The sequence below is a fragment of the Coenobita brevimanus genome, chromosome 60, assembly GCF_032717465.1.
Source record: "Coenobita brevimanus isolate Jiangsu-jjx chromosome 60, ASM3271746v2, whole genome shotgun sequence".
In the NCBI taxonomy this organism is placed as follows: Eukaryota; Metazoa; Arthropoda; class Malacostraca; order Decapoda; family Coenobitidae; genus Coenobita; species Coenobita brevimanus.
In genome coordinates, this window is record NC_137013.1 from 37,142,178 (window position 1) to 37,169,359 (window position 27,182).

At 44.2% G+C, this 27,182-nt stretch overlaps 1 protein-coding gene across 1 annotated transcript; it reads left to right on the forward strand.

The window, feature by feature from the left end:
• The first annotated feature begins 17,322 nt into the window (after positions 1–17,322).
• On the forward strand, positions 17,323–18,145 carry LOC145403270 (uncharacterized). The gene is made up of 2 exons (XM_080275085.1): positions 17,323–17,899; positions 17,931–18,145. The coding sequence occupies exon 1, from the start codon at positions 17,349–17,351 to the stop codon at positions 17,775–17,777; it is 429 nt and encodes a 142-aa protein (XP_080131211.1). The 5' UTR covers positions 17,323–17,348; the 3' UTR covers positions 17,778–17,899; positions 17,931–18,145.
• Positions 18,146–27,182: the final 9,037 nt, after the last annotated feature.

Below are 27,182 nucleotides of genomic sequence, written 5' to 3' on the forward strand. Positions count from 1 at the left end.
CTAAACGACTAAGGAAAATGAAAGAAGAGGGAACTGTAAGCACAGATTCTGAGTCATCCAATACTGGTACCGGTACTGCTGCAATACTTAGTGAAGTAGAGCTCCCTATCATAGATATGGATGGTGAGGACCTGCAAGTACAGCCAGTGAATCAAGCAGAAGAAGATTCTCCTGAAGCAGCAGGGGCAAGTAATGATGGGACACTTGAGACATAAGAATTAGAGGCAAGTACCAGCACTGATGGGACAGCTATGACGCAAGCAACAGTAACAAGTACTGGTACCAGAACTACAACTGAGACAGCAGAGACAGATGTAGGGCCAACACGTAATCCTAAGCTACATGACTGGGTGATTGTACAACTTTCAGATGAGACAGGAAAGAGGAGGAAGTATTTTGTTGCTATTGTCATTGATGTACAAACATTGAAAGTTAGGTTCTTAAAACATGTAAGAGGTACAAAGAATGTGTTTGTAACTTCTAATGTTCCAGGTGATGAAATGTGTGCCATAGACGAGTCAGATATAGTAATGTACTTACAGGAGCCAATCCTGGACAAACGAGAACGTATGATTTTTGATCTAGATGTTACCTCATGGCCACAGTAAGTCATTGTGTGATCTCTTAGAATTCCAGTTGTTCACTTTGTTGTAATATTTCTAGTTATTGTGCCTTATTCTTGTCATATTTCTAGTCTGTTCTTGAAAAAGGAGAAGATATGATTTTCAATCTTTATGTTAATTCATGGCCACAGTAAGTCACTGTGATCTCATAGAATGGCATTCGTTCTGTACCGGTATTTATGTCACATTTCTAGTATGAGAAGAGATATTATTTAGTTTAATTGGTTTTGTGCAATGTGAGAACACATATTATTTAAGTTACCATATGGTACCGGTATGATATCCTTATAGTTTGTCCCCACTCCCTCCTCTTGTTCCTCATCTACTCCCCCCTTCCATTCCTAACTCCTCCTGTTTCTCCTTCCCAAGCTCCTTCTCTCATTCCTTCCCAAGCTCCTTCACTCTTTAGCTCTTTCCTTCCCTATCTTGTTCCTCCATTCCAAGTTCCCTTTAATTAGGCATTTAAATAGCCGGCACGCTTTAAACCGTCCGGTCAGTCAGTCACAATCGTGCCTTTAAACCTGCGCATAGCGTGGGAATGTACCGTATTTATGTCACATTTCTAGTCTGAGAAGAGATATTATTTAGTTTAATTGGTTTTGTGCAATGTGAGAACACACATTATTTAAGTTACCATATGGTACGGTACCGGTATGATATCCTTATAGTTCGTCTCCACTCCCTCCTCTTATTCCTCATCTACTCCCCCCTTCCATTCCTAACTCCTCCTGTTTCTCCTTCCCAAGCTCCTTCACTCTTTAGCTCTTTCCTTCCCTATCTTATGTTCCTCCATTCCAAGTTCCCTTTAATTAGGCATTTAAATAGCCGGCACGCTTTAAACCGTCCGGTCAGTCAGTCACAATCGTGCCTTTAACCTGCGCATAGCGTGGGAATGTACTCCCTATAATGTATATGTATAATCAACTAAACTGGGGTTGTAAGTCAATGGAAAATTTATTTTTTCATCTATTTTTGCTATATATCGCTACTATTTACTTGTAATTTTTCTGTATTTTTTTGTATTTTTTTCAGCAATTTTTTTAAAAGTCGCGCAGTGTCCGAAGACTCCCCAGAACTGTCCAAACATTCAGCTGAGCTACTAGGGGCCCATTTCAGTGCATTTCTAATGAGTGTCCGGGGTCACCCCAAGGCAGTCCGAAGTCTCCCCAGTCTGGGGTGACCTCGGACACCTATAAAATATTTTACTACGTCTAGATGGAGATTCTGAGATTATCTAGCTGTTAGATGCTTACAGGTTATTGGCTCACGTACGTATGTAATACTTAACATCAGTATTTTGGCCAAAATAAATTGTGTCAGGATGAAAAAACCTTCAAAATCGTACTGTCACCCCGGTTCACGGTACCTCAACATACTTTCTGTATGATTTGTGACTAGCACCATATTCTAATGTTTAGGTTAAAACTTAGCAGTGAAGATGGAGAACTGGCATTTTGTGGCCAAGGTAGTGAAGTTTTATCATCTCATCATACTTGTACAATTGCCTTGATTGTAAATATAAAATGAATCCTGCCTCTTACATGCTGAGTTTTCTTTCAGGATCTACAGACAGATGGCAGTATGTGGATACACAACAGGAAGGTTAAGAGGAATGCAGAGAGGGTGCCTTCACCATCAGAGTGGAAAAGAAAGAGTTTTTGAGTGGAAGTCATAGGAGAGGAATGGATAGGAGAGAACAAGCCCGACTTGGACAAGGAAGACTGTATTGGGGACAAAATGTATTGTGGTACCAGCAAGGCTTTCATATTGCAGGTAAGAATTTCCCTGGGAGTCATGCTTCATTATACAATAATGCATCATATTAAAACCTATCCCATAGCAATTCACCATAGCGAGGTTGACAACTGGTTCAGGGGGATGGAGGGGGCCTGTGACCACGTAATTGAAAATTTAAAACTTACTCTTTTAGCATTGCCCTCAGTGCCCTCAGTAGCACCATGCTTCCCACTAGGGGTAGCATCTGTGCCAGACATGATTTTGAAGTCAGAGGTTTCAGTATTTTGGAGAAATGTATCACTTCACTTAATATTGCACACTGCGCAATTTGTTACACAGTTGCACTGTTATTTGGCAATAGCATTGTTTCAGTAGCCTTGCATGACATTGAACGAAAGCTGATAAAAGCAAACGTGAAAGCTGGGCTGGCATCTTGGCTCAAGCATCTAACTGTCCACTAGTGCGGGAGGCACTATGTATGCATGGGATTGACATAGATGGCCACCAAAATTATCATATGGAATTTTGCCATCATTATTACACAACTCTGTATAGCATAGATCTTTCTAGCAGTTTATCACATAATGAACAAATATACAGTGAGGCCTGACTATTGCATCACTTGAGGTTGTTTGCAAATACAGTAGTCCTTCATTTATCTGGACATGCAGTATCCGGATGTGTTCATTATCCGAACGCCGGATCTTGGCTCCTTTAAACCATTATCCGAATTTACTTGCTATTATCTGGATGTAAAAGTCACCAGGAACTTCAACTGGCCAGCCAACATGTTCAAACATTCGGTATCATGGCTGCTGGGCTCAAGCCTTGAGCAGGAAGTTGACTGTAGCCGACAACCGGAGCTAAAATATCCGTCTGCCCCTGTACTGATTGGTCAAAGTTGCGCACTTGTCCGATAACTCCCAACGAACTTCCAGCACCCGAGTAATATAACTTTAACCCACAAGCGGTGTTAAAACGTCGACGCATTCCCACCCAGTGTCCAAAGTCGCACGGCCACCAAGCTAGGTCTTTCCTAACTGCCCCTGAGATTGTAACACAGACCACAAGCCACAAGTACATGTTTGGTGACAGCAGCTGCCTGCCTCAGTACCAAATGGTCATGGCGAGTTGTGTTTCCGCATGGCCACTCGGCGTCTAACAGACCACGAGCCACATGTAAATGTATGGTAATAATGCCTGTTTGCCTCGTGACAGAAGGGGAAGAATCCTGCCCACAGCCTTGCTTTTCTCTCTTCCTGTCCCTCTTCCATACCTTTTCAGCTTCCCCCTCACTCCCTTAGTCCTTACCCTCCTCTGTGATGATAACACTGACTTTTGAGTTTTTAAATTTTTTTGTGATTTGTTCGACTACTATTGGTCATATCAAAATTCTGCACTAACCCACGAGAAAGCTCATGAAATTATGCATCTAAACATGTGCTTAATTCTTGGAAGGTGCTGAAAAAATTTTGCATGGGCTGGTGGGAAGTTTTATGAATGTAAGGTTTACTCCTGAACATTTTATTCTCACTGCATTTCTGTACTTTTACTTATAAGTTTTGTGTGTTTTTATAGTATAAACACGAGCAAAGATGATGGTATATCATATATTCCAATATAACCAATTTCTAGTGGCATACTTGACCATGGATTTATTTTTATTTATTTATTTTTTTTAGCCCCGGGATCAATCACGCATCACAGATAACTGATTTTCAAACGTCTTCAGGTTATTTGTGGATTTTTGTTGTTTATGCATTATTTTCTTGATGTTTAGCATTAATATGGATAATCCTGTGTGTGTTTTGGTGTCTCAATATGGCAGAATTACCAGAAAGCAGTGCCAAAATTAGGAGGGGTACTGTGCATGTGCCACTGCATGGGTAGTTCCCCCCCCCCCCATTACTTTAGATATTCGTATGTGTGTTTGGATGTCTAAATATGGGAGATTGACCTGAAAACTGCCAGAATTAGGAGGGGTACTGTACATACAGTAGTGTATAAGTAGGGTGTTTTTTGGTTTTCAGTTTATTTTTTATGGTTTTCTTGTTGAATATTATTTTAGATAATCCATGTGTATGTTTTGATGTCAAAATATCCCTGAATGACCGGAAAACACTGCCAATATAAGGAGGGGTACTGTACATGTAGTAGTGTACAGGTATTATTATTTTTTTTTTTTTTTTTTTTTTTAAGCATTACTTTGGATATTCCTATGTGTGTTTTGATGTCTAAATATGCCTGAATGAGCAGAAAATGCTGCCAAATTAAGCACAGGTACTGTACAAATAGGTTAGCTACAGGTTGGAGGTTGGGTAAAGGTAGGGTCTGAGTACAATAGGGAAATAATGTTCATTATCCAGATGTTGCAACTACCCGGACATGCCTTTGGCGCCACTATGTCCGGATAAATGAGGGATTACTGTAGTCAGTTTAACCCATTTGATGCAAGTGACATCTCTTCAGTTTATTCTTACTGCTACTGTATTGCCTTCATTTAGGAAATTTATATTTCTTTAATCATAACTTGGTCCAGAGTTTCATTATTGTACAGTACCCTCGCATCCAAGACGGGTTTGTCCAAGACGGAGACCATAATTAATAATCCAAAATATTGCTGTAACACAGTTGCATATGTCCAATATGGAACCAGCAGTTCATAACAGCCCAAATCCAAGGAGAATACAGCTATGACGGTCTCACCCAGTCCAACACGGTTCCTGTGCCCGGGAAAGTGACGTGGTTGAGATGTTGTCCAATAAAATATTGGCATCTGGTCACGTGATGAGCAAGCGGGGCTTGCCTTTTGTCTCACCAGAGCATCGTGGATATACTTATCGCATGTTGCACTCAGTGTTTGCTCCTAGGTTATTCTCTCTCCTTACCTAACCATCCTTAGGAAACCATTTGCTAACCCCTTGAAGTGCCACCATCCAGCTCAGGATACTAAGCTGGAGATAATTGAGCTGCTGAGCTGGAGATAAGCTCGGAAACATACTTTCAAGGTGAGGAAATTTGTTTGGGTGCCAAAATAGGGTCTAGGTTGATGTTTTTAGGGGCACTTTTCGAAGAGTTTGTGACAATAATAATTTTTCCCCTAAGGTCTTGTGTTGGTCCAGGACATTTTTCGTCCTAGACGGACCCTCAAGCGACAATATTACCGTCTTGGACACAAGGGTACTGTATTTTTCTGCTTATTTCATAACTCTGCCTGAGACATTGTTATGAGTCTACATCCTTTCTGTAGCACATTTTTCATGATTGTCATACCCTGATGTTTACCTATTCTTGCAACTCTGCATTCAAGATGGAAGGATGGTAATTTTAGGCCAAGTTAATGTGAAATAAGTATAGTATTACAGTGGTTTGAGGCTGTCAGATCTCTTCAGTTTGGTGTCCTAAGCTAAATAGAAGATGGGGAAAAATACAGTAAAAAGTGTCCCTGGGCTGAAAAGGAATAATAGTGTATCCTTCTAAATTGAATCCCTATACTGTTGACCATGGTACAGCTGGTTCTTCGGACTAGAGCTAAAACAAGCGTCAGAATTAACTGTATCCTACTTGCCTTGACTTGGCACAGATATTCGACCTCTGCATTGGCTTTTCATGAGTAATAAACCTCAACCACCCCACAGATGCACACCTATTTGCTATTTCAGGTGGAAGTGCCTAACTCACCAGTTAGATTAAATGTTTTTTAACTACATTAGATTGCCTCAACAAAACCCTTTAACCCCTAAAACGCGGATCGTCGCGTTTGCGACGCTCGGCCAAAAGGACAGGACGGCGGGTCATCGCGTTTGCGATTTTAGTAAATTTTGAATAACCGCGGGCAAGCAGGCTCCAGCTGGTATTGTCTATCAGTACCACCACCCTCTAGCTACAACTAGCATACTTTACCTTTGTACTACTGACCTCAGTTGTTGCCAAATATCGCGTTTTCCCCCCGTCCCCCCCCACCACAGCCCGGCCAGCCTGGCTGTGATACATGGCAGCGCTCTGAGCGCTCAGAACTGTAAATCTGTGATCTCCTCTCACGAGCAGTTTATGCTACTAGGAAATGCTTGTTTCCCCAGTTGTAACACTAGCTTTTTTTCTCACGGTTTGCCTCTGTTTAGCGTCAGTTTACTGCAGGCTTTCAAAGTGAGATTATGGTGAGTTCTAGCTCTTCCCAGTCAGTGCAAGCGGCCGACAGGAACGAGAATAAAGTGGCGGACGTAAGGCAGAATAAAAAGCGCGCCGTGGTGATCTTTTGGGAAGTAATATGATTGAAAATAATGTAGTATACATGTTTTTAGCTGTGAAAATGGAAATGTTTGTTGAGTGACGGGAAGACCGCCGCCACAGTGCATGTCGGCCGTACGCTTCGTTGATTTTAGCCTTATTTTCAGTGCTTATTGTACAAATACGGATTCCTAACTACCTTTACGTTGTAGTATAAAGTTTACTGTGACAGAATGAGGCTGTGGTAGAGGGGAAACCGGGTTGCTGGAGGTGTGAAAATGAAGATTTGGTTACCCAACTTTGCAAGTCTCCACAAGTCCTTGGGTAGTCCACGAAGACTCAACACCTGTCTCTGGAGAAAGCTGAATGTAAGTACTATCTGCCATACCAAGTATAATGTTCTAGGGTTAATCTCTGATTTTTGGCAAATATTTTCCTACAGGTACTCAGACCGCGATACAACCCCGCCACTCGGGGGGGATCGACTATACACAGCCGCGTTTTAGGGGTTAATGACATATACTGAACTGACAAATTGATAGCAAGAATACTGTACCAAAGTAGGCATCATCCAGTCAAGGGAATTGAATGTGAGGACTGAGTAAGCTGCCCTGGGTCCCTACACTCCTTAGTGGGTAAAAATGACCCTCCCACATCCATATCAGTTTGGACACATTTACTCTTCTTACTTGGCCTAAAATTGGAGGCTGTCCATCATGACTAGAGCTGTAATGTAAATTAACACAGAATATACAGTACAATCCCAGTTATGTGTTATATAGACAACCAGGAAAATTCACAGATTGGCAAATATATAAATAAAAATATAACTGCTAATTTGAATACCTGCCTCTGTACGGGATATTCACATGTCACATGAGACTGAAGTCAGGGGATGTGAAGGCATTTCCAGTCAAGGTTGTTTCTTGTTAATCCCCTTCCCAATCCTTCTCCCCCCCACTTTACTCTCCTTTAATGCAGTCAGCTACCTCTACAGCTTACCAGTCTGCAGACTGTCGCTAGTTAGTAAATACCTTCACCGTTGTTGTCACGATAGTGATTTGTACACTCCATGATGCCTGAAGTGCAAACCAGTGTTAGGTGCATTATGCTTACCTTGAAACAGAAGCTGTTACAAATACAGTAGACTGGAAAATGGCAAACATTATAAGGCATTGATAATATAATTTAACATAGCAAATTCCACGGCTTATATAAAGTCCCAGGGACCCAAATTCAAGGAATTTTTGTTGAAAAGAAATAAATCCATTGAAGTAAAGTATACTTATCAGCCAGAAATGTGTGATACCGGTACGTCTTTCAGCCTAACAAACAGACTCATTAACTATCCGAGAGCTTCCAGTACCGCACAGCACCTGGACAAGTCCATTCTGTTTAATATTATTCGTTTTTGTATTCATAAAAGCATGATAATTTAAACTGTCGAAATAATTCTTAAGCAGTTATTGGTGAACTGATGCTCTGGAAATAAGTTGTACAGTAGAATTATAAAGATTTCCCTGCTCAGCTATATATATGGCCATGGACCGCCAATTTATTCCACACCTGACCGTCGTCATTCCAAATCATCAGTTCATCAGTAATACTCAAGGCTTTTGTTTATTTTCTTTTTCAATTTTTGATGAATAAAGTAATGAATATTAACAAAACTGACCTAACGTGCATTTTGCACTACTGCAAAATGATGCAATCACGTGTGTTACTGTGGGAGGTATGAGGTTGTTGCAAGTGTGGGCATTGATCCAAGTGGTATTGTACTGTATGTACACTACTGCAATGATATGGCCTGTGTATAAGAGTATACAGGGTGTCCCAAAAGTCTCCATACATAGGGAAAATTAACACTTTTAGCAAAATGTAACATTATTTACAAAACATTTTCTACATTTATAGTAGGTGGGGACGCTCACCATCCACTCACTCGATGTAGTGCTGCTCTGGAGTGTCTGCCCATTCCTCTCCTCCATCCTTCTTTCCTTCCATCCTCTTCTGTGTTTCTTTCCTTCATTCTTTCCTTGTCCTTTTGCCTACGGGCGACTTTACACTCCCTCTTCTGTCTTTCTTTCCTTCATTCTATCCACTTCCTTCTGCCTGTGGATGACTTTACACTGAGTGACAAGCCAAATGGCTTCCTATACATCAGGAGACCATTTACGATGCCAGGTGGTAACCATATAACCAGATTTTGGCACCCGGTGGTTTAGTGGGTAATTACGTTGCTCCAGTTGGATTGATCTGGTGAAGGTTTATATCCAAGATCCCAGGGGTATTTGGGGTTTATTGCTCATGTAATGCCACTCGGGGATGAGTGAAGCTGGTCACTCTCACCTTAAATGTCAGGACCAACTTGCTTAGCTCTGGACTGTTACACTTCTTATGGGGGCAATGTAGGATTGGATGATGATGATGACGATGATTTTCTACATGATTGCCATCTCTTTGTAAACACATGAAGTTGTCTCTCCCATTCATAGTGAACTCATGTCAGTAAGTTTGGCAACAGTGTTATGTGTGATGTGCTTGCCATGTTTCCTGGTAAAGTTCATTGCAACCTTGTAACATCTTCCCATACCAGCCATGAGAATGATTTTGATACATTGTTTTGACAAAGGCATTCTTGAAGAGTATTTGAAAAAAAATTTATAAGCTATGTTTGAAGAATTTGGGTGACACTTTGCTAAGTGTTAAATTTCCCTGTGTGTGGAGACTTTTGGGACAACCTGTACAATGTATGATATCCTGGAAAAATCGGTAACCAGGAAGGTAAATTCCTCAAGCTTCCCAGTTAACTGGGATTTTACGGTACTAATCACAAAGAATTGCTGTGGAAAGGTTGTAAAGCTTTAGCGTTTTTTCCGGTAATGAGCTTCATGATAAACTGCAAAAGAACGAAAAGCTGGACAAAGTTAAGATGAAAAAATTGTAGTTTTTTACTTGCTGTAAAAACTTATTGATAATTAATTTGCCTTTTTGACCACCTTTAACTACAGTATGCCTGGAATATGAATTCTGCAGCCACTAGATAGTTCTAATTCATTCCCCATTCAAACCACCTGAAATTCAGACTCCACTAGATTGGTCAGAAATAAAAAATGACAATACCGTACCTTTATTCTCGGCACCTTCAGATTATTATATTGGAGCCTGACTTTACTATTGTACTTCCAGCCAATTTTTATATTGAGACCTTTGCTCATGTTAATCCATTTATACCCTGATTATTTGTGCTATCCCTCAGTTTTAACTATGGGTAATACTGTATACCCAGTAACTATTAATGATTCCTTTCTTTTGCCAGATATAAAGAGATTAGAAAATACCTTATGCCCAGTAACTTATTATGCTTATATTTTTTAGCCAGGTTTTTACCAAAGGGAGGGTGGGTAAAATTTTGAGGTAAAATGGAGAAAACTTTATGAGATTATTTGCATAGCATGCTTATACATTGATAACTTATTCTCTGAATGCTGACAATTGGGTATGGACAAACATGAACTTTCAAGTCCAGTAACTGGTCAGGATTCCTAATGAAAGGTCGTTCATCCCACTGTGTGCCCCCTCCTGACATCTGTTCTCGAGCCAAGTGCCGTCTCCCGACACTAGTTTTGGCATTATATTTCAGTTGTTGTGGACTCTATACTTCAACATAGCATCCTTCACAAGAGACTTAGTCTTAGAATAAACAAGGAGGGAGGGTAAAGCCGAGAAAAAATGAGATTGAGATTGGACATACCTGTTGTATATGCTGCAGTAGACATTGTATTCTGACAGCAATCTTGATGTCAGCTTAAGGGCTGCCACACAACGTAATCCTTGAGATAGGTTTAAAAAAAAAAAAAAAAAAAAAAAAAAAAATCCCCTCGAACAGTTTGGGAAATATCAAAGGACCCCTTCTAGCTTCTGATGTGTTGTCAACCACTGTCAACTTCAAATGGCCTTTCCCAAGATGCAATTTATTCATTACACCTTAATTTCATTTTTAAGTGGATTTCACTGATTATCTTGTTTTAATTCTCGTGCTGTAACATGTAGTGAGACTTTCATCCTAATTTAATTCTAAGAAAATACCCTAATTAAATATGTAAATCCATCCATCCATCATCTAATCCTACATTGCCCCGTGAGGAGCATAGGAGCCCAGGCTTGGCAAGTTGGTCCTGATGTTTAAGATGAGTGACCAGCCTCACTTACCCGTGAGTGGCATTACGTGAGCAGTAAACCCCAACCACCCCTTGGATACAAATCTCAATCCAATTGGAGTGCCTTAATTACTTACTGAACCACGAGACGCCATAATTTGGTTATATTGTTATCACCCAGCGTAGTAAATGGTTTCCTGGTGTACAGGAAACCATTTGGCATATCACTCAGTGTAGTCACCCATAGGCAGAAGGAAGAGTAAAGAATGAAGGAAAGAAAGATGAAGGAGTGTAAAGTCACCTGTAGGCACAAGAAAGAGGAGAGAATGAAGGAAAGGAAGACAGGAAGGAAGAAAGAGCAGACATCCAAAGCAACAAAATCTTTCGCTTGGGATCTGATATATGAAATCAGAATGTTTAAAATATTGAAAAAATGCACAAATGCTTACACTGCATGCTTAGAGTATTATACCATGTTTTTAACACCTTTGATCTCATCAACTGTGATAACTAAATTCGTTAAGATACAGGGTTGTCCAAAAACGTTGCCAAATCTGATTACCATTTTATTGTGTGTGGTTACTTTTCGAAATTTTTGTAAGAAACCAGTCACTGAGACATGAAAGTTTTGATTGATGCAGTCTGTCTTCAGTCACGTAGCAATATCTGACCACAGGTCAATAATGACACGTTCAGTCCATGCACCACATCTCGTGAATCACAGCTCCTACACACATGTTGAAGTTTGTGATAATCTTGTCCAACATTTCACATGGAATCCTCCCATTTCCCTGGATTTGTCCACGAGACTCCTAACTGTGAGTCTGTTTGGAGCATTTCTTCCTGGAAAGTCCCTCTTAAATTACCGTTGAGTGAGGATTGTTGAATTTGTTGCAAAATAGGCCCCAACAATCTTGACCCTCTCCTGCACTGAATATAGTTTTGCATCCATTGATGCTGGTAGATAAAACTTGGAGGCTTCAACTATGGTTCATCCCGAAATGAAAAGAAAAATATTAATTTTCATGGAAATAACAGTTTTGAATTGGTGACTTTTTTTGGACCACCTTGTATTTGGTTATAAAAATATTTGCACATATTGCGATTACATTTGTGCATCGCCACAGTGATATGAAGACAAGATAGTGTTACTGTAAATTTTTCATTAAAATTACTGGTAGTTATTTTTGTGACATGGCCAAACAAGTCCCTTACCTTAGGCTGGTCACTCTTGCTGTTATTGTGACAGGGTATTCAGTTTGAATGTTACATTAACCCTGCACTGCCACCATCAGTTTCAGATTATGTTTAAGACCAGTGTTCTTGCCAGTTTACAACCCTCCATGGAACCTCATTACTAATTTTTCTGTATATGGTGCATTATGTCATATATGGAATCTTTGTAAACATTTGAAAAGGAATAGACTGCATACTAGATAACAGATGCAGTATGTATGTAAAGTACCGGTAGTTAAGGAATACATCTGGGGAGCCTCTTAAGCTAGTAAAATTATTATTGGTAGTGTCATGCAAATGATTGAGTCACCTGTTAGTATGCTGATATTTTTCAGGAACTGCTAAGATGTGGAAGAGAAACTGAAGAGGATTATATTAATGGAAAGTTTAATGAGGTGGAGTGAAGACATGGAAGAATGTGGAAAGATCTGATTGAGCTCCAGCCATCAGTGCTATACCAGTCATCCTTCAAGGTAAGACTAACACACAACTGTAATTGACACGTTGCTGTTAAAAGGAGCCTTGTTTGCTTCAAGATCGAAGTTCACTTTACAAGTGAAAAATATTTTGAGTTTTCCTAATACAACAAACCCTTCAGATCAAGATTCGTAAATGAATCTTGACAGGTACCCTCTTAACTTGTGGCTGGTTTTCCTATCTGTGATAATTGTAGCTAGTTACAAAGCTTCTAGCCACATTTCACTCATGAAAGTTGTTTTCCAGGGACCAGGGTCGATAGTAGGCACCTCTCTACCTTATGCAGTATAAAAATTTGACAACAAAGCCCTGGTATTGTATGTTAGTGCTGTGTTGAATCTGGAGTATGGTTGGCTTTGTGCAAGTTTTGCAGCCAATATATTAACTTGTGGATTGCGAGCCACAGCTCAGACTGTGCTGGCCATGCATCACCACTAACTACTCAGACTTACGCATGGCGCTACACAAAGATGGAGATTTTTTTTTTTTTTTACCAGATGATGCCATGGATGTTTATCTTCAAGTTTATGATAAATGAAAACAAAATTGTTTTTTAATTGTTCACCACTCCCCTACGTAAATTTACACATGGCCCTATGCAAAGAGAGAGAGACATTGTTTTTTTTTTAACCAGATGATGCAACGTTGGGTCTGGTTAGTACTTGGATGGGTGACTGCCTGGGAACACCAGATGCTGTTGGCATAACGTTCTCCCTACGTGTCCAGTGGAGTTGGTGGAGGATTAGTGCCCCTCCTTGTAAAACAATTAACTCTAAGCCCTTGGCCACCCCGTTTGGGATACATGGCATCTGGCAATGAATGAATGAATGATGATGCCCTGGATGTTTATCTTCGTTTATAATAAAGAAAAGAAAAAAAAATCATTTTTTGCACACCACGGAGTGGGATAAAAAAAAGGTATATAATTGTGCAATCCACGGGTCTTCAACCTCCCCCCCTCCCCCTCAAAAACTAATAATAATGAACAAATTACTTTCAGAGAGCAACGTTTCAATTGCCGGGATGTCCAATGGGTTTAGCCATTGCAGTTAACCCCTTCAGCCTGGAAACATTGTACTTGACTAATACCACATCTCCTGTAGATATTTACCTCGGCTTGACTGTCATCCTTTTGTATTGTTCCAGCTTAGCTACTGCAAATTTTTTATTCAGCTTATATAGTGTTCTGGGCTTTGGGGTTTATCATCTTCAGACAATGTTTTCTTTGTACTCACCAAAAACTTATCAAACACCTTGGGACAATGGATATGGGAATAAAGATGTTTAGTGTGCCTGACTGACTGAATTGTATGTTGTTGAACTTGTGCATAGAGCCTAACAGTTGTGCTGACAAAAGTAATACGATATGACAAAGAGTTGTTTTTTAAATCTCTATTTTACTAGATTGTGTAGTTTACACGATTTGAAGTTTTTGGTAAGTGGCTTGTTCAAAAGAGAAGAATTAAACCACCATTTTGAAAAGATATTTATTAGCAGGATTCAAGTGTCTCATATCCATCCATCAATCATCCACTCCTATATTGCCCCATGAGGAGTGAAGGAGCCCGGGGCTAGGCAAGTTAGTCCTGACATTTAAGATGAGTGACCAGCCTCACTCATCCAAGTGGCATTACGTGAGCAATAAGCCCCAACCACGCCTTGGATGTACACCTGCACCGGCTCAATCCAATTGGAGCGTCTTAATTACTCATTAAACCACCAGGTGCCATAATTTGGTTATATGGTTACCACTCATTATAGTAAATGGTTTCCTGATGTCCAGGAAACCATTTGGCTTGTCACTCAGTGTATAGTCACCCGTAGGCAGAAGGAAGAGGAAAGAATGAAGGAAAGAAAGAAAAAGAGGAAGGAAGGAAGAGAGGAAAGGACATACACCCATAGCAGCATTACATTGAGTGAGTGGATGATGAGCGCCCCCACCGTGTTTCCTGTTAATTGTGTAATTGCATTGCCGAATGTGATTTTATTTTCTTCATACAATGAGGGATAAAATTTCAGGCATTTCACTGGGTCAGCTTCACATTTAGGACATGTTACTATCTTGACACTTCGTATCAAAAGAGCATGGTCAGGCCAGAGCATTGTAACTAAGCTCCTGAAGGCAGCAGTTGAATGTATGAGGGCAAACTTATGTCCCCAACTGCATCACCATAACAGTACTTATTAATACATTTGTGAAGTAATTATCATTACAGCAAGTGTTTTAGTATATCACCTCGTGTATTGTTGCTACCAATGATGCTTAGAACCCATGCCGTATCCATCCGGTCCTGTGTTGTCCCATCATATGTGTAGGGGGTCTTGGATTAGGCTGCTGAATCCTGACCATTTACTGTAAAGTGAGAATGATAATTTGCCTATATGGCATCTTGAACAATAAACACAATTTTCCACTCACTCGATATATTGCTGCTCTCAGGTGTCTGCCCTTTCCTCTCTTCCATCCTTCTTTCCTTCCCACCTCCTTCATTCTTTCCTTGTCCTTCTGCCTACGGGTGACTCTACACTGAGTGACGAGCCAAATGGTTTCCTGTACACCAGGAAACCATTTACTATGCTGGGTGGTAACCATATAACCAAATTTTGGCACCTGGTGGTTTAGTGGGTAATTATTACACTCCAGTCGGTTTGAGCCGGTGAAGGTTTATATCCAAGGGATGGTTGGGGTTCATTGCTCATTTATTGCCACTCAGGGATGAGTGAGGCTAGTCACTCTCATCTTAAATGTCGAGACCAACTGCCTAGCCCCGGGCTCCTACGCTCCTCTTGGGGCAATGTAGGATTGGATGGATGGATGGATTCCTTGAAGTGCACTTCATGGGCCAAATCTGTTTGTAGCACCGTAATCCACTAGACCAGCGGTCTGCAACCTTTGAAAATTCCAGGTGATTTTCCTTTGCTAAAGTAGATTAGATAATTGATGGGACCTTGGAAAATGTATTGATTTAGATCATACCCCTTCTGCATGTCGCTTTTGATCGACTGCTTAGTCTTGTGCATGTACAGCCGGGGAAAGTTCTCTGTTATACACTCGCTCACCACTTCGAAATAGTAAATGAGACAAGTGTTAAGTAAAGCAGTAGCCAACATTCATGTATCTGGTAACTGTGTGAGAAGGATGGGGATGGAAGAGGGAGAGGTAGGAACTATCAGCTCCTCCATGCCTTCCTCCTCCCTTAACCTCTCCCCTTCCACACAGTGGTACCAGACATCTGAGTGTTTGGCTACTGCTCCGCTAGTGGTTGTCTCACGCATAAAGGTCCGAACTGGCAGGCAGGTGTTTAAGGTGGAACTTTCCCCGGGTGTACACTAGCTCCAGAAAGTGTCGTGCACTGTGGGTCTGGTGCCATCTGGAATCACTCGACCATGTGGTGGTGGCAACCCGTTAATACATGTATATATTATGACATTTATGGCTATTCTGTACACATCTTGAGGGACACAAGTGGTATCTGATGTATCAGTCATCTATCGTCTGGAATGCCTGCGTCTGTGAGGACACAACCCGCAGTTCCCAGTATTCATTGTTCTATATGTCACAATATTTAACATGTATTCTGCACTGATATTTTCTGGAGCAATTGTACAGCATTCTGTACACATTTACAGCTCATGTACAGATGCCTGTAGCCTCATGTACACACATGTGCCTGCCACAGCTTGTCTGCAGAAGAGGTAATTATTGTATAGAGTATTTGGTTTATTGTTATTTAAACCTTACAATAGTGCAAAAATGATAATTGCATTGTAGAGATTGAGAAGAAAAATAAAATTGTAATCATGATTTAAGCACAGTCCAGGAGTGTCATTTCTCTTGCAGGTGTGGTATCTGTTGGCACTGGCACTGGGCTGGAGTTAAAACTAAGTCTTTAGGCTGCTGATGAGAAGCAGCAGGCATCCCAAGGACCCCCCTAGGACTCTGCAGCCACCTTGAGACCCCACGAGATGCAGCCGCTACCCTGAGGAGGCCCTACAAGATGCAATCACTACCCCTGAGGAGGCCCCATGAGAAGCAGACACCACCCCTGAGGAGGCCTCTTGAGATGCAGACACTACCCTTGAAGAGGCCTTAACGAGATGCAGACACTACCTCTAAGGAGACCCCAACGAGAAGCAGACACAACCTCTGAGGAGGCCTTAATGAGAAGCAGACACAACCCTTGAGGAGGCCCCACAAGATGCAGACACAAACCCTGAGGAGGCCCCACAAGATGCAGACACCACCCCTGAGGAGGTCCGACAAGATGCAGACACCACCCCTGAGGAGGCCCCACAAGATGCAGACACCACCCCTGAGGAGGCCCCAATGAGATGCAGACCCTACTATGAAGAGGCTCCACGAGATGCAAACAGTACCCCGAGGCCCCACAAGATGCAGACACTACCTCTGAGAAAGCCTGTTGAGATGCAGACACTACCCCTGAGGAGGTCCCAATGAGATGCAGACACCATCCCTGAGGAGGCCCCACAAGATGCAGACACCACCCCTGAGGAGGCCCCACAAGATGCAGACACCACCCCCGAGGAGGCCCCACAAGATGCAGACACCACCTCTGAGGAGGCCCCACAAGTTGCAGACACCACCCCTGAGGAGGCTGCAATGAGATAGACAATACTCTTGAGGAGGTCCCAACGAGATTCAGACCCTACTATGAAGAGGTCCTCGAAATGCAGACCCTGCTATGAAGAGGCCCCACAAGATGCAGACACTACCCCTGGGGAGGCCTCATGAGATGCAGCAGACACCACCCCTGAAGAGGCCCCACAAGATGCAGACACCACCCATGAGGAGGCCCCAGTGAGATCAACAATACTTCTGAGGAGGCCCCAAGAGATGCAGACACTACCGCTGAGGAGGCCACACGAGATGCTGACACTACCGCTGAGGAGGCCACACGAGATGCACACACTACCCCCTGAGGAGGCCCCAGGGAGATGCAGACACTACTCCCAAGGAGGCCCACGAGATGCAGACACTACCCCTGAAGAGGCCCCACGAGATGCACACACTGCTCTGAAGAGGCCTCATGAGATGCAGACACAACCCCTGAGGAGGACCCACAAGATGCAGATACCATCCCTGAGGAGGACCCACAAGATGCAGATACCATCCCTGAGGAGGACGCACAAGATGCAGATACCATCCCTGAGGAGGACCCACAAGATGCAGACACCACCCCTGAAGAGGACCCACAAGATGCAGACACTACCTTTGAGGAGGACCCACAAGATGCAGACACTACCTCTGAGGAGGCCTCTTGAGATGCAGACACCACCCCTGAGGAGGCCCCAATGAGATGCAGACACCACTCCTGAGGAGGCCCCACAAGATGCAGACACCACCCCTGAGGAGGCCCCACAAGATGCAGACACCACCCCTGAGGAGGCTGCAATGAGATAGACAATACCCTTGAGGAGGTCCCAACGAGATGCAGACTGTACTGTGAAGAGGCCCCACAAGATGCAGACACTACCCCTGGGGAGGCCTCATGATATGCAGCAGACACCACCCCTGAAGAGGCCCCACAAGATGCAGACACCACCCATGAGGAGGCCCCAGTGAGATCATCAATAATTCTGAGGCCCCAAGAGATGCAGACACTACCACTGAGGAGGCCACACGAGATGCTGACACTACCCCTGAAGAGGCCACACGAGATGCACACACTACCCCCGAAGAGGCCACACGAGATGCACACACTACCCCCTGAGGAGGCCCCAGGGAGATGCAGACACTACCCCTGAAGAGGCCCCACGAGGTGCACACACAGCTCTGAAGAGGCCACATGAGATGCAGACACTACCCCTGAGGAGGCCTCAAGGAGATGCAGACACTACCTCTGAGGAGGCCCAAGTGAAATGCAGACACTACTCCTGAGGAGGCCTCAAGGAGATGCAGACACTACCTCTGAGGAGGCCCAAGTGAAATGCAGACACTACTCCTGAGGAGGCCCCACAAGATGCACACACTGCTCTGAAGAGGCCCCACAAGATGCACACACTGCCCTGAAGAGGCCCCACGAGATGCACACACTGTTCTGAAGAGGCCTAAACGAGATGCACACACTACCCCAAGGAGATGAAGACACAATCCCTGAGGAGGCCCTACAAAATGCAGACACTGCCCTGAAAAGGCCCCACGCGATGCACACACTACCCCCTGAGGAGGCCCCAGGGAGATGCAGACACTACCCCTGAGGAGGCCCCACGAGAAGTACACACTGCCCTGAAAAGGCCCCACGAGATGCACACACTACCCTGAAGAGGCCCCACGAGATGCACGCACTACCCCTGAGGCGACCCTAACGAGATGCACACACTACCCTTGAGGTGACCCTAACAAGATGCAGACACTACTCTGAGGAGGCCCCACAAGAAGCAGACACTGCCCCTGAGGAGGCCCCACAAGATGCAGACACCACCCCTGAGGAGGCCCCACAAGTTGCAGACACCACCCCTGAGGAGGCTGCAATGAGATAGACAATACCCTTGAGGAGGTCCCAACGAGATGCAGACCCTACTATGAAGAGGCTCCTCGAGATGCAGCCCCTACTATGAAGAGGCCCTACAAGATGCAGACACTACCCCTGGGGAGGCCTCATGAGATGCAGCAGACACCACCCCTGAAGAGGCCCCACACGATGCAGACACCACCCATGAGGAGGCCCCAGTGAGATCAACAATACTTCTGAGGAGGCCCCAAGAGATGCAGACACTACCGCTGAGGAGGCCACACGAGATGCTGACACTACCGCTGAGGAGGCCACACGAGATGCACACACTACCCCCTGAGGAGGCCCCAGGGAGATGCAGACACTACTCCCAAGGAGGCCCACGAGATGCAGACACTACCCCTGAAGAGGCCCCACGAGATGCACACACTGCTCTGAAGAGGCCTCATGAGATGCAGACACAACCCCTGAGGAGGACCCACAAGATGCAGACACCTCCCCTGAGGAGGCCCCACAAGATGCAGACACCACCCCTGAGGAGGCCCCACAAGATGCAGACACCACCCCTGAGGAGGCCCCACAAGATGCAGACACCACCCCTGAGGAGGCCCCACAAGATGCAGACACCACCCCTGAGGAGGCCCCACAAGATGCAGACACCACCCCTGAGGAGGCCCCACAAGATGCAGACACCACCCCTGAGGAAGCTGCAATGAGATAGACAATACCCTTGAGGAGGTCCCCAACGAGATGCAGACACTACCCCTGGGGAGGCCTCATGATATGCAGCAGACACCACCCCTGAAGAGGCCCCACAAGATGCAGACACCACCCATGAGGAGGCCCCAGTGAGATCATCAATACTTCTGAGGCCTCATGAGATGCAGACACTACTCTGAGGAGGCCCCAGGGAGATGCAGACACTACCCCTGAGGAGGCCCCACGAGATGTACACACTGCTCTGAAGAGGCCCAACGAGATGCACACACTGCCCTGAAGAGGCCCCACGAGATGCACACACTGTTCTGAAGAGGCCTCAACGAGATGCACACACTACCCCAAGGAGATTAAGACACAATCCCCGAGGAGGCCCCACGAAATGCAGACACTACTCTGAAGAGGCCCCACGAGATGCACACACTACCCTTGAGGCGACCCTAACGAGATGCAGACACTACTCTGAGGAGGCCCCACAAGAAGCAGACACTGCCCCTGAGGAGGCCCCACGAGATGCAGACACTGCCCCTGAGGAGGCCCCACGAGATGCAGACACTACTCTGAGGAGGCCCCATAAGAAGCAGACACTGCCCCTGAGGAGGCCTCACAATAAGCAGACACTGCCGCTGAGGAGGCCTCACGAGATGCAGACACTACTCTGAGGAGGCCCCACGAGAAGCAGACACTGCTCCTGAGGAGGCCCCCCAAAAGATGCAGACACTACCCATGAGGAGGCCCCAACAAGATGCAGACACCACTCTTAAAGAGGTCCCACTTCATGTTGCTACCACCCTGAAGAGGCCCCAGGAGACACTACTGCCACTCCCCTTCCGCCACTGACAGGCTTAAACCATCCCCCCTGAAGAGGCATGATGAGACCCTGCCACTACCCTAAATGGGTCCCACAAGACTGCTGCCATTCACCCTTAGAGACCCCACAGGACTCTGCTGCCATTCATCCTGAGAGGCCTCATGAGACTGCTGCCACCCTTCCTAAGAGGCCCAACGAGACGCTGCCATCCCTCCTGCGAGGTCCCATGACGCACCATCTTCCCTGAGAGGCCTCGTAAGACGCTACCGCCATCCTGCCCCACAACATGCTGTGGTCATCCTCCCCCCAAGGGGCCCCATGACATGCTGCAGTCATCCTCTCCGAGAGGCCCCACGAGATGCTGCGGTCATCCTCACCTAGAGGCCCATGAGACACGCCGGCATCTCCCTTGAGAAGCCTAAAAGATGCCACTGCAATGCTCCCCTGAGAGGCCCTGAAGATGCTGCTGCCATGCTCCCCTGAGAGGCCTACAAGACCATTGGGAGAGGTCCCAGAGAAGAGCAGCTGCCCTCAGGAGCACCGTTATGAGACAAAAGGAATGGAAGACGAGCAAAAGAGTGGCAAGTACAATTCAGTTTTTCACAACTTCTGAGTTTATATATATACATATATAAATTCAGAAATATATATATATATATAGCCTATATATATATATATATATATAATCAGAGGTTGTGAAAAACTGAATTGTACATGCACCCCTTTGCTTGTCTTCCATTCCTTTTGTCTCATAACGGTGCTCCTGAGGGCAGCTGCTCTTCTCTGGGACCTCTCCCAATGGTCTTGTAGGCCTCTCAGGGAAGCATGGCAGCAGCATCTTCAGGGTCTCTCAGGGGAGCATTCCAGTGGCATCTTTTAGGCTTTTCAAGGGGATGTGGCAGCATCTTGTATGGCCTGTCAGGGGAGATGCTGGCAGTGTCCCATGGGCCTCTAGGTGAGGATGACCGCAGCATCTCGTGGGGCCTCTCGGGGAGGATGACTGCGGCATGTCATGGGGCCCCTTGGGGGAGGATGACCACAGCATGTTGTGGGGCAGGATGGCGGTAGCGTCTCACGAGGCCTCTCGGGGAAGATGGTGGGTCATGGGACCTCGCAGGAGGGATGGCAGCATCTCGTTTAGCCTCTTAGGAAGGGTGGCAGCAGTCTCATGAGGCCTCTCAGGATGAATGGCAGCAGAGTCCTGTGGGGTCTCTAAGGGTGAATGGCAGCAGTCTTGTGGGACCCATTTAGGGTAGTGGCAGGGTCTCATCATGCCTCTTCAGGGCGGATGGTTTAAGCCTGTCAGTGGCGGAAGGGGAGTGGCAATAGTATCTCCTGTGGCCTCTTCAGGGTGGTAGCAACATGAAGTGGGACCTCTTAAGACTGGTGTCTGCATCTTGTTGGGGCCTCCTCAGGGGCAGTGTCTGCATCTTTTGGGACCCAACAAGATGCAGACACCATTCTTAAGAGGTCCCACTTCATGTTGCTACCACCCTGAAGAGGCCACAGGAGACACTACTACCACTCCCCTTCTGCCACTGACAGGCTTAAACCATCCCCCCTGAAGAGGCATGATAAGACCCTGCCACTACCCTAAATGGGTCCCACAAGACTGCTGCTATTCACCCTTAGAGACCCCACAGGACTCTGCTGCCATTCATCCTGAGAGGCCTCATGAGACTGCTGCCACCCTTCCTAAGAGGCCCAACGAGATGCTGCCATCCCTCCTGCGAGGTCCCATGACCCACCATCATCCCCGAGAGGCCTCGTGAGACGCTACTGCCATCCTGCCCCCAAGGGGCCCCATGACATGCTGCAGTCATTCTCTCTGAGAGGCCCCACGAGATGCTGCGGTCATCCTCACCTAGAGGCCCATGAGACACACCAGCATCTCCCTTGAGAGACTGTACAAGATGCTGCCACATCCCTTTGAGAAGCCTAAAAGATGCCACTGCAATGCTCCCCTGAGAGGCCCTGAAGATGCTGCTGCCATGCTCCCCTGAGAGGCCTACAAGACCATTGGGAGAGGTCCCAGAGAAGAGCAGCTGCCCTCAGGAGCACCGTTATGAGACAAAAGGAATGGAAGACAAGCAAAAGAGGGGCAAGTACAATTCAGTTTTTCACAACTTCTGAGTTTATATATATACATATATAAATTCAGAAATATATATTTATATAGCCTATATATATATATATATATATATATAATCAGAGGTTGTGAAAAACTGAATTGTACATGCACCCCTTTGCTTGTCTTCCATTCCTTTTGTCTCATAACGGTGCTCCTGAGGGCAGCTGCTCTTCTCTGGGACCTCTCCCAATGGTCTTGTAGGCCTCTCAGGGAAGCATGGCAGCAGCATCTTCAGGGTCTCTCAGGGGAGCATTCCAGTGGCATCTTTTAGGCTTTTAAAGGGGATGTGGCAGCATCTTGTAGGGCCTCTCAGGGGAGATGCTGGCAGTGTCCCATGGGCCTCTAGGTGAGGATGACCGCAGCATCTTGTGGGGCCTCTCGGGGAGGATGACTGCAGCATGTCATGGGGCCCCTTGGGGGGAGGATGACCACAGCATGTTGTGGGGCAGGATGGCGGTAGCGTCTCACTAGGCCTCTCGGGGAGGATGGTGGGTCATGGGACCTCGCAGGAGGGATGGCAGCGTCTCGTTGGGCCTCTTAGGAAGGGTGGCAGCAGTCTCATGAGGCCTCTCAGGATGAATGGCAGCAAGTCTTCTGGGACCCATTTAGGGTAGTGGCAGGGTCTCATCATGCCTCTTCAGGGGGGATGGTTTAAGCCTGCAGGTGGCAGAAGGGGAGTGGCAGTAGTGTCTCCTGGGGCCTCTTCAGGGTGGTAGCAACATGAAGTGGGACCTCTTAAGAGTGGTGTCTGCATCTTGTTGGGGCCTCCTCATGGGTAGTGTCTGCATCTTGTTGGGGCCTCCTCAGGGACAGTGTCTGCATCTTATGGGACCTCCTCAGAGTAGTGTCTGCATTTCATGGGGCCTCCTCAGAGTAGTGTCTGCATTTCATGGGGCCTCCTCAGAGTAGTGTCTGCATCTCGTGATGCCTCCTCAGAGCAGTGTTTGCATCTTGTTGGGCCTCTGTCTGCATCTATAGTCGCGACAGCACACGACTCTGAGGTTGTCATTATCGTACCCTGGCAACCTACCATTCAAAACTGCGTCCCATTTCGTGTATAACAAGAGACTCGAGTGATTCGTGTATAATATGATACGAAATCGGACGGACTTTTGAATGACAGGTTGCCTGGGTACGATAATGACAACCTCAGAGTCGTGCGCCGCGACTATAGTTGGGGCCTCCACAGAGCAGTGTCTTCATCTCATAGGGGCCTCCTCAGGGGTAGTGTCTGCATCTCGTTGGGGCCTCCTCAGGGGTAGTGTCTGCATCTCCTTGGGGCCTCCTCAGAGTAGTGTCTGCATCTTGTGGAGCCTCTTCAGAGTAGTGTCAGCATCTCCTTGGGGGCTCCTCGGGGGTAGTGTCTGCATCTCTTGGGGCCTCTTCAGAGTAGTGTCAGCATCTTGTGGGGCCTCTTCAAGGGTAGTGTCTGTATCTAGAGGAGCTTTTGTTATATCTGGAGGCCATTTTAGGTATCTAAATTGAATAAAAATCATATAAATTCTATACCTTCTATACTTTTCCTATTGCATTAATTCTGAGCTAAAAACCTCATAAAGTGCTTACTTGTTTCTATCATATAGCCTGCACAGACGGCACAAATACCTAAAGAGCATTGAAACTCCTGGCATAAAGTTCTCGATTAAAATAATGGCATTAGGATCTAATGTCAAAGAAGGCTGGGCATCAACCGAGCTTTAAGAACAACAGCATTTAAAAATCAATACCCTGCAAGCAATAGGTCCTCTGACAGCACCGATCTTGTAAGCACTAATGGTTATCCTAAAAGCACAGACAGCACCATGACTGACTACTTGCTGACTTAAAAGAAACTGCAAACTTTTGAAATTATTCCATTTTGGTGCTTGTCACTCCAGCTACTGTGAAGAGCCCCTACATTACAATGACACTTTCTATATTCTTGTTATCTCTAGATTTAAAAAAAAAAAAAAAAAAAAACATACCGAAGGGGTTCATCTAATCCCTCCAACATACTGTAAGTCTACAAAGCTATATAAAATTATCTGGTGATAGCAAGAAAGAATGAAAGATGCCAATGTAGTGAAGGGGTTAAGTGTTCACAGAAGCTCTGGTGGCAAACACCAAAACGACATCATTTCAGAAGCCGTTTCACCCATTATACAAGGGGGTCTCTAATACGTTTAACTGCTATTAACTTCTTCAAAGTTATGACTTTATTCTCGCTACAAACACTTTCATTTAGTTGTGGAGGACCTTTAACTCTGGCAGGCTCACTGAATAAAATACTATGAAAGCATCAAGAATAAAATTTAAAAGGTCATTGAACTGAAGGTGTTACAATGAAATCATATGGGGGAAGGCAAGCTCTTGGTGTATTACTTTTACGATTATTTCTGAAGCACGTAATGAAAATCTCTAGTGCCGCTAATCTGTTAATTTCTGAAGCATATAATGCCCATTTATATTTAGGCCTTGCCTTCCCCTTTATACCATTTTAGTTCCACCCATTCAACAACAATTTAAATACATTATTCTTGCTATTTCCAGCCTTTTAATATTAATTTTTGTGAAGAAATCAAGCTGTCGATAGAATAGTGGAAACTTTATAAACCTGAATCACTAAAAACTTGATTCTTCAAAGGTAAAAAATCATCTGGCAATAGCAAGAATAAATACCGTTGCTAAGCGACTTATGAACTTCATTGGAATCAAACTTGGTCTGTAACTCAAAAAATCAATTTAAAATTAACAATTTGGAACCAACTCTATAAACTAAAGATTCTGTAATTACACAATGCACTCTTTTGTAGTATTACTTGCGTTAAAACTAAACAAAATTTTGTAAATATCACAAAATCATTCTTAAAAAAAAAAAAAAAAAAAAAAAAAAAAAAAAAAAAATCGTGAGTAGGTTAGCAACTGTGATACATGTCACTGTATCATGAAGAGGTTAAGAATATAGCCCTACATCTCCCTACTGTAACTATAAATTACTTACGCTATAAATGACCTCAATAATATTAACTGTTTATATAATGCAATTCTCAAACAAATTTATTGCCTCAGAGCATTTCTCATCATAAGTCATGCATATTTTCCAATTATCCTAACTTTTACTATAAATTGTGGGATACTAACAAATCAACTTTATATACCAGCAGATACTCCTAAAATTTAAAGCAGCAACCATTCTTTAATGGGAATTTCACACACTCACACAAAGCTTAATGACTAAAACTTACTGTAAAACAAACTGGGCATATTAGCTTTATATAGGTACAGTCGCCCCAAGAAGTGATGGCAGAGTTTCAGATTGCTTACGTCACTCTGCACTGCCATACGTTCAATGAAAATAGTGAATATAAACATTCAATGCCTTCATCACGTCATATCAAATAAAATATATATCGCACTAAAAATGATGTAAAATTAATAACAGGAGGCAATGACATATTAAAAGTTAACACTTAGCTACCTTTCCCGATTTGAATGAATGTGAAATGTTTACTCCATGTGCGTTGGGCAGTAGGCGTATAACTCGTTCCTGATTTATGTTTCCCAGGATTTCAAATACAGATGCTCTAGTTCTGAAGCCCAGTTAAGGAAAATTCTTGTGACTGCAATACAATGCCTTATTTTCAAATAATATGGTGATGATACAGTAACAATAAGGATGCCATAACAATGAAATTATTCTTCGTAATGATGCCCTACCTGCGGTTGCAACGAGACCATACTGCCTTTTTTTCCGTGATCTTCCTCTCGCCGATAATAAATATAATTAGCAACTTTATTCCCAATTGATGCAATTTTTAATTGTATGGAGGTATGACAGATTCTTCCTTTTTCTCTTACACTAGGCAATAAAGAGGATCAAAACATGAATTCATAACTCTTGCAATGCAAAAGCACGCAGGACTGTAATGTCCTGAAAGTACTGATTAGGAAGTTTTGAGCTCAATGATTTGTTTATGAACCTCTGCATTTTCTTACTCTTGCTAATCAGTTATGCACCGAGGATACCAGACTATGACAGAAGTTAGCATTCTCCAAGGAGCTCCGACTCAAGGCAAATTTCGAGGTCCTTTTTTTTATAATTCTTTCACCGATAGCCCTCTGGCTTACATTAAATAATCCAGAGATTTTTCTTAATGGAAAACTGGCCAAGGACAGTGTAATAACTCCATGTCTCTGGGTAAATGTTATCTCCTTACGTGCATGTTGATCAAAACATTTAAAATAGCCTACTAGGTTAGGCCGCGTTCCCGCTTTCTGTCGTCGTACATGGAGACATTGGAAATGGATATACATGACTAAATAATTTCCTGGTATTGTAACGGCTTCCTAGTATTGTAACGGAAATTATTTTGTAATAATTACTAATTTTAATTGTTTATTGAAGCTTCCTTTTGTTCAGTCTTACGCTACTAAAAAAATTATTGCGTTACCATACTAGCTTTGAACTCCGCAAATTATTCCTGACTGTCCCTGAGCAATAGTTCTCAAATTTCAATTAGTTCCGTTTAGGATTTCCTATTATCGTAACTAACGAAATACTTCCTACAATTTTGAAATATGCAGGTACTTTGGCATTGATTTATTGTTTTT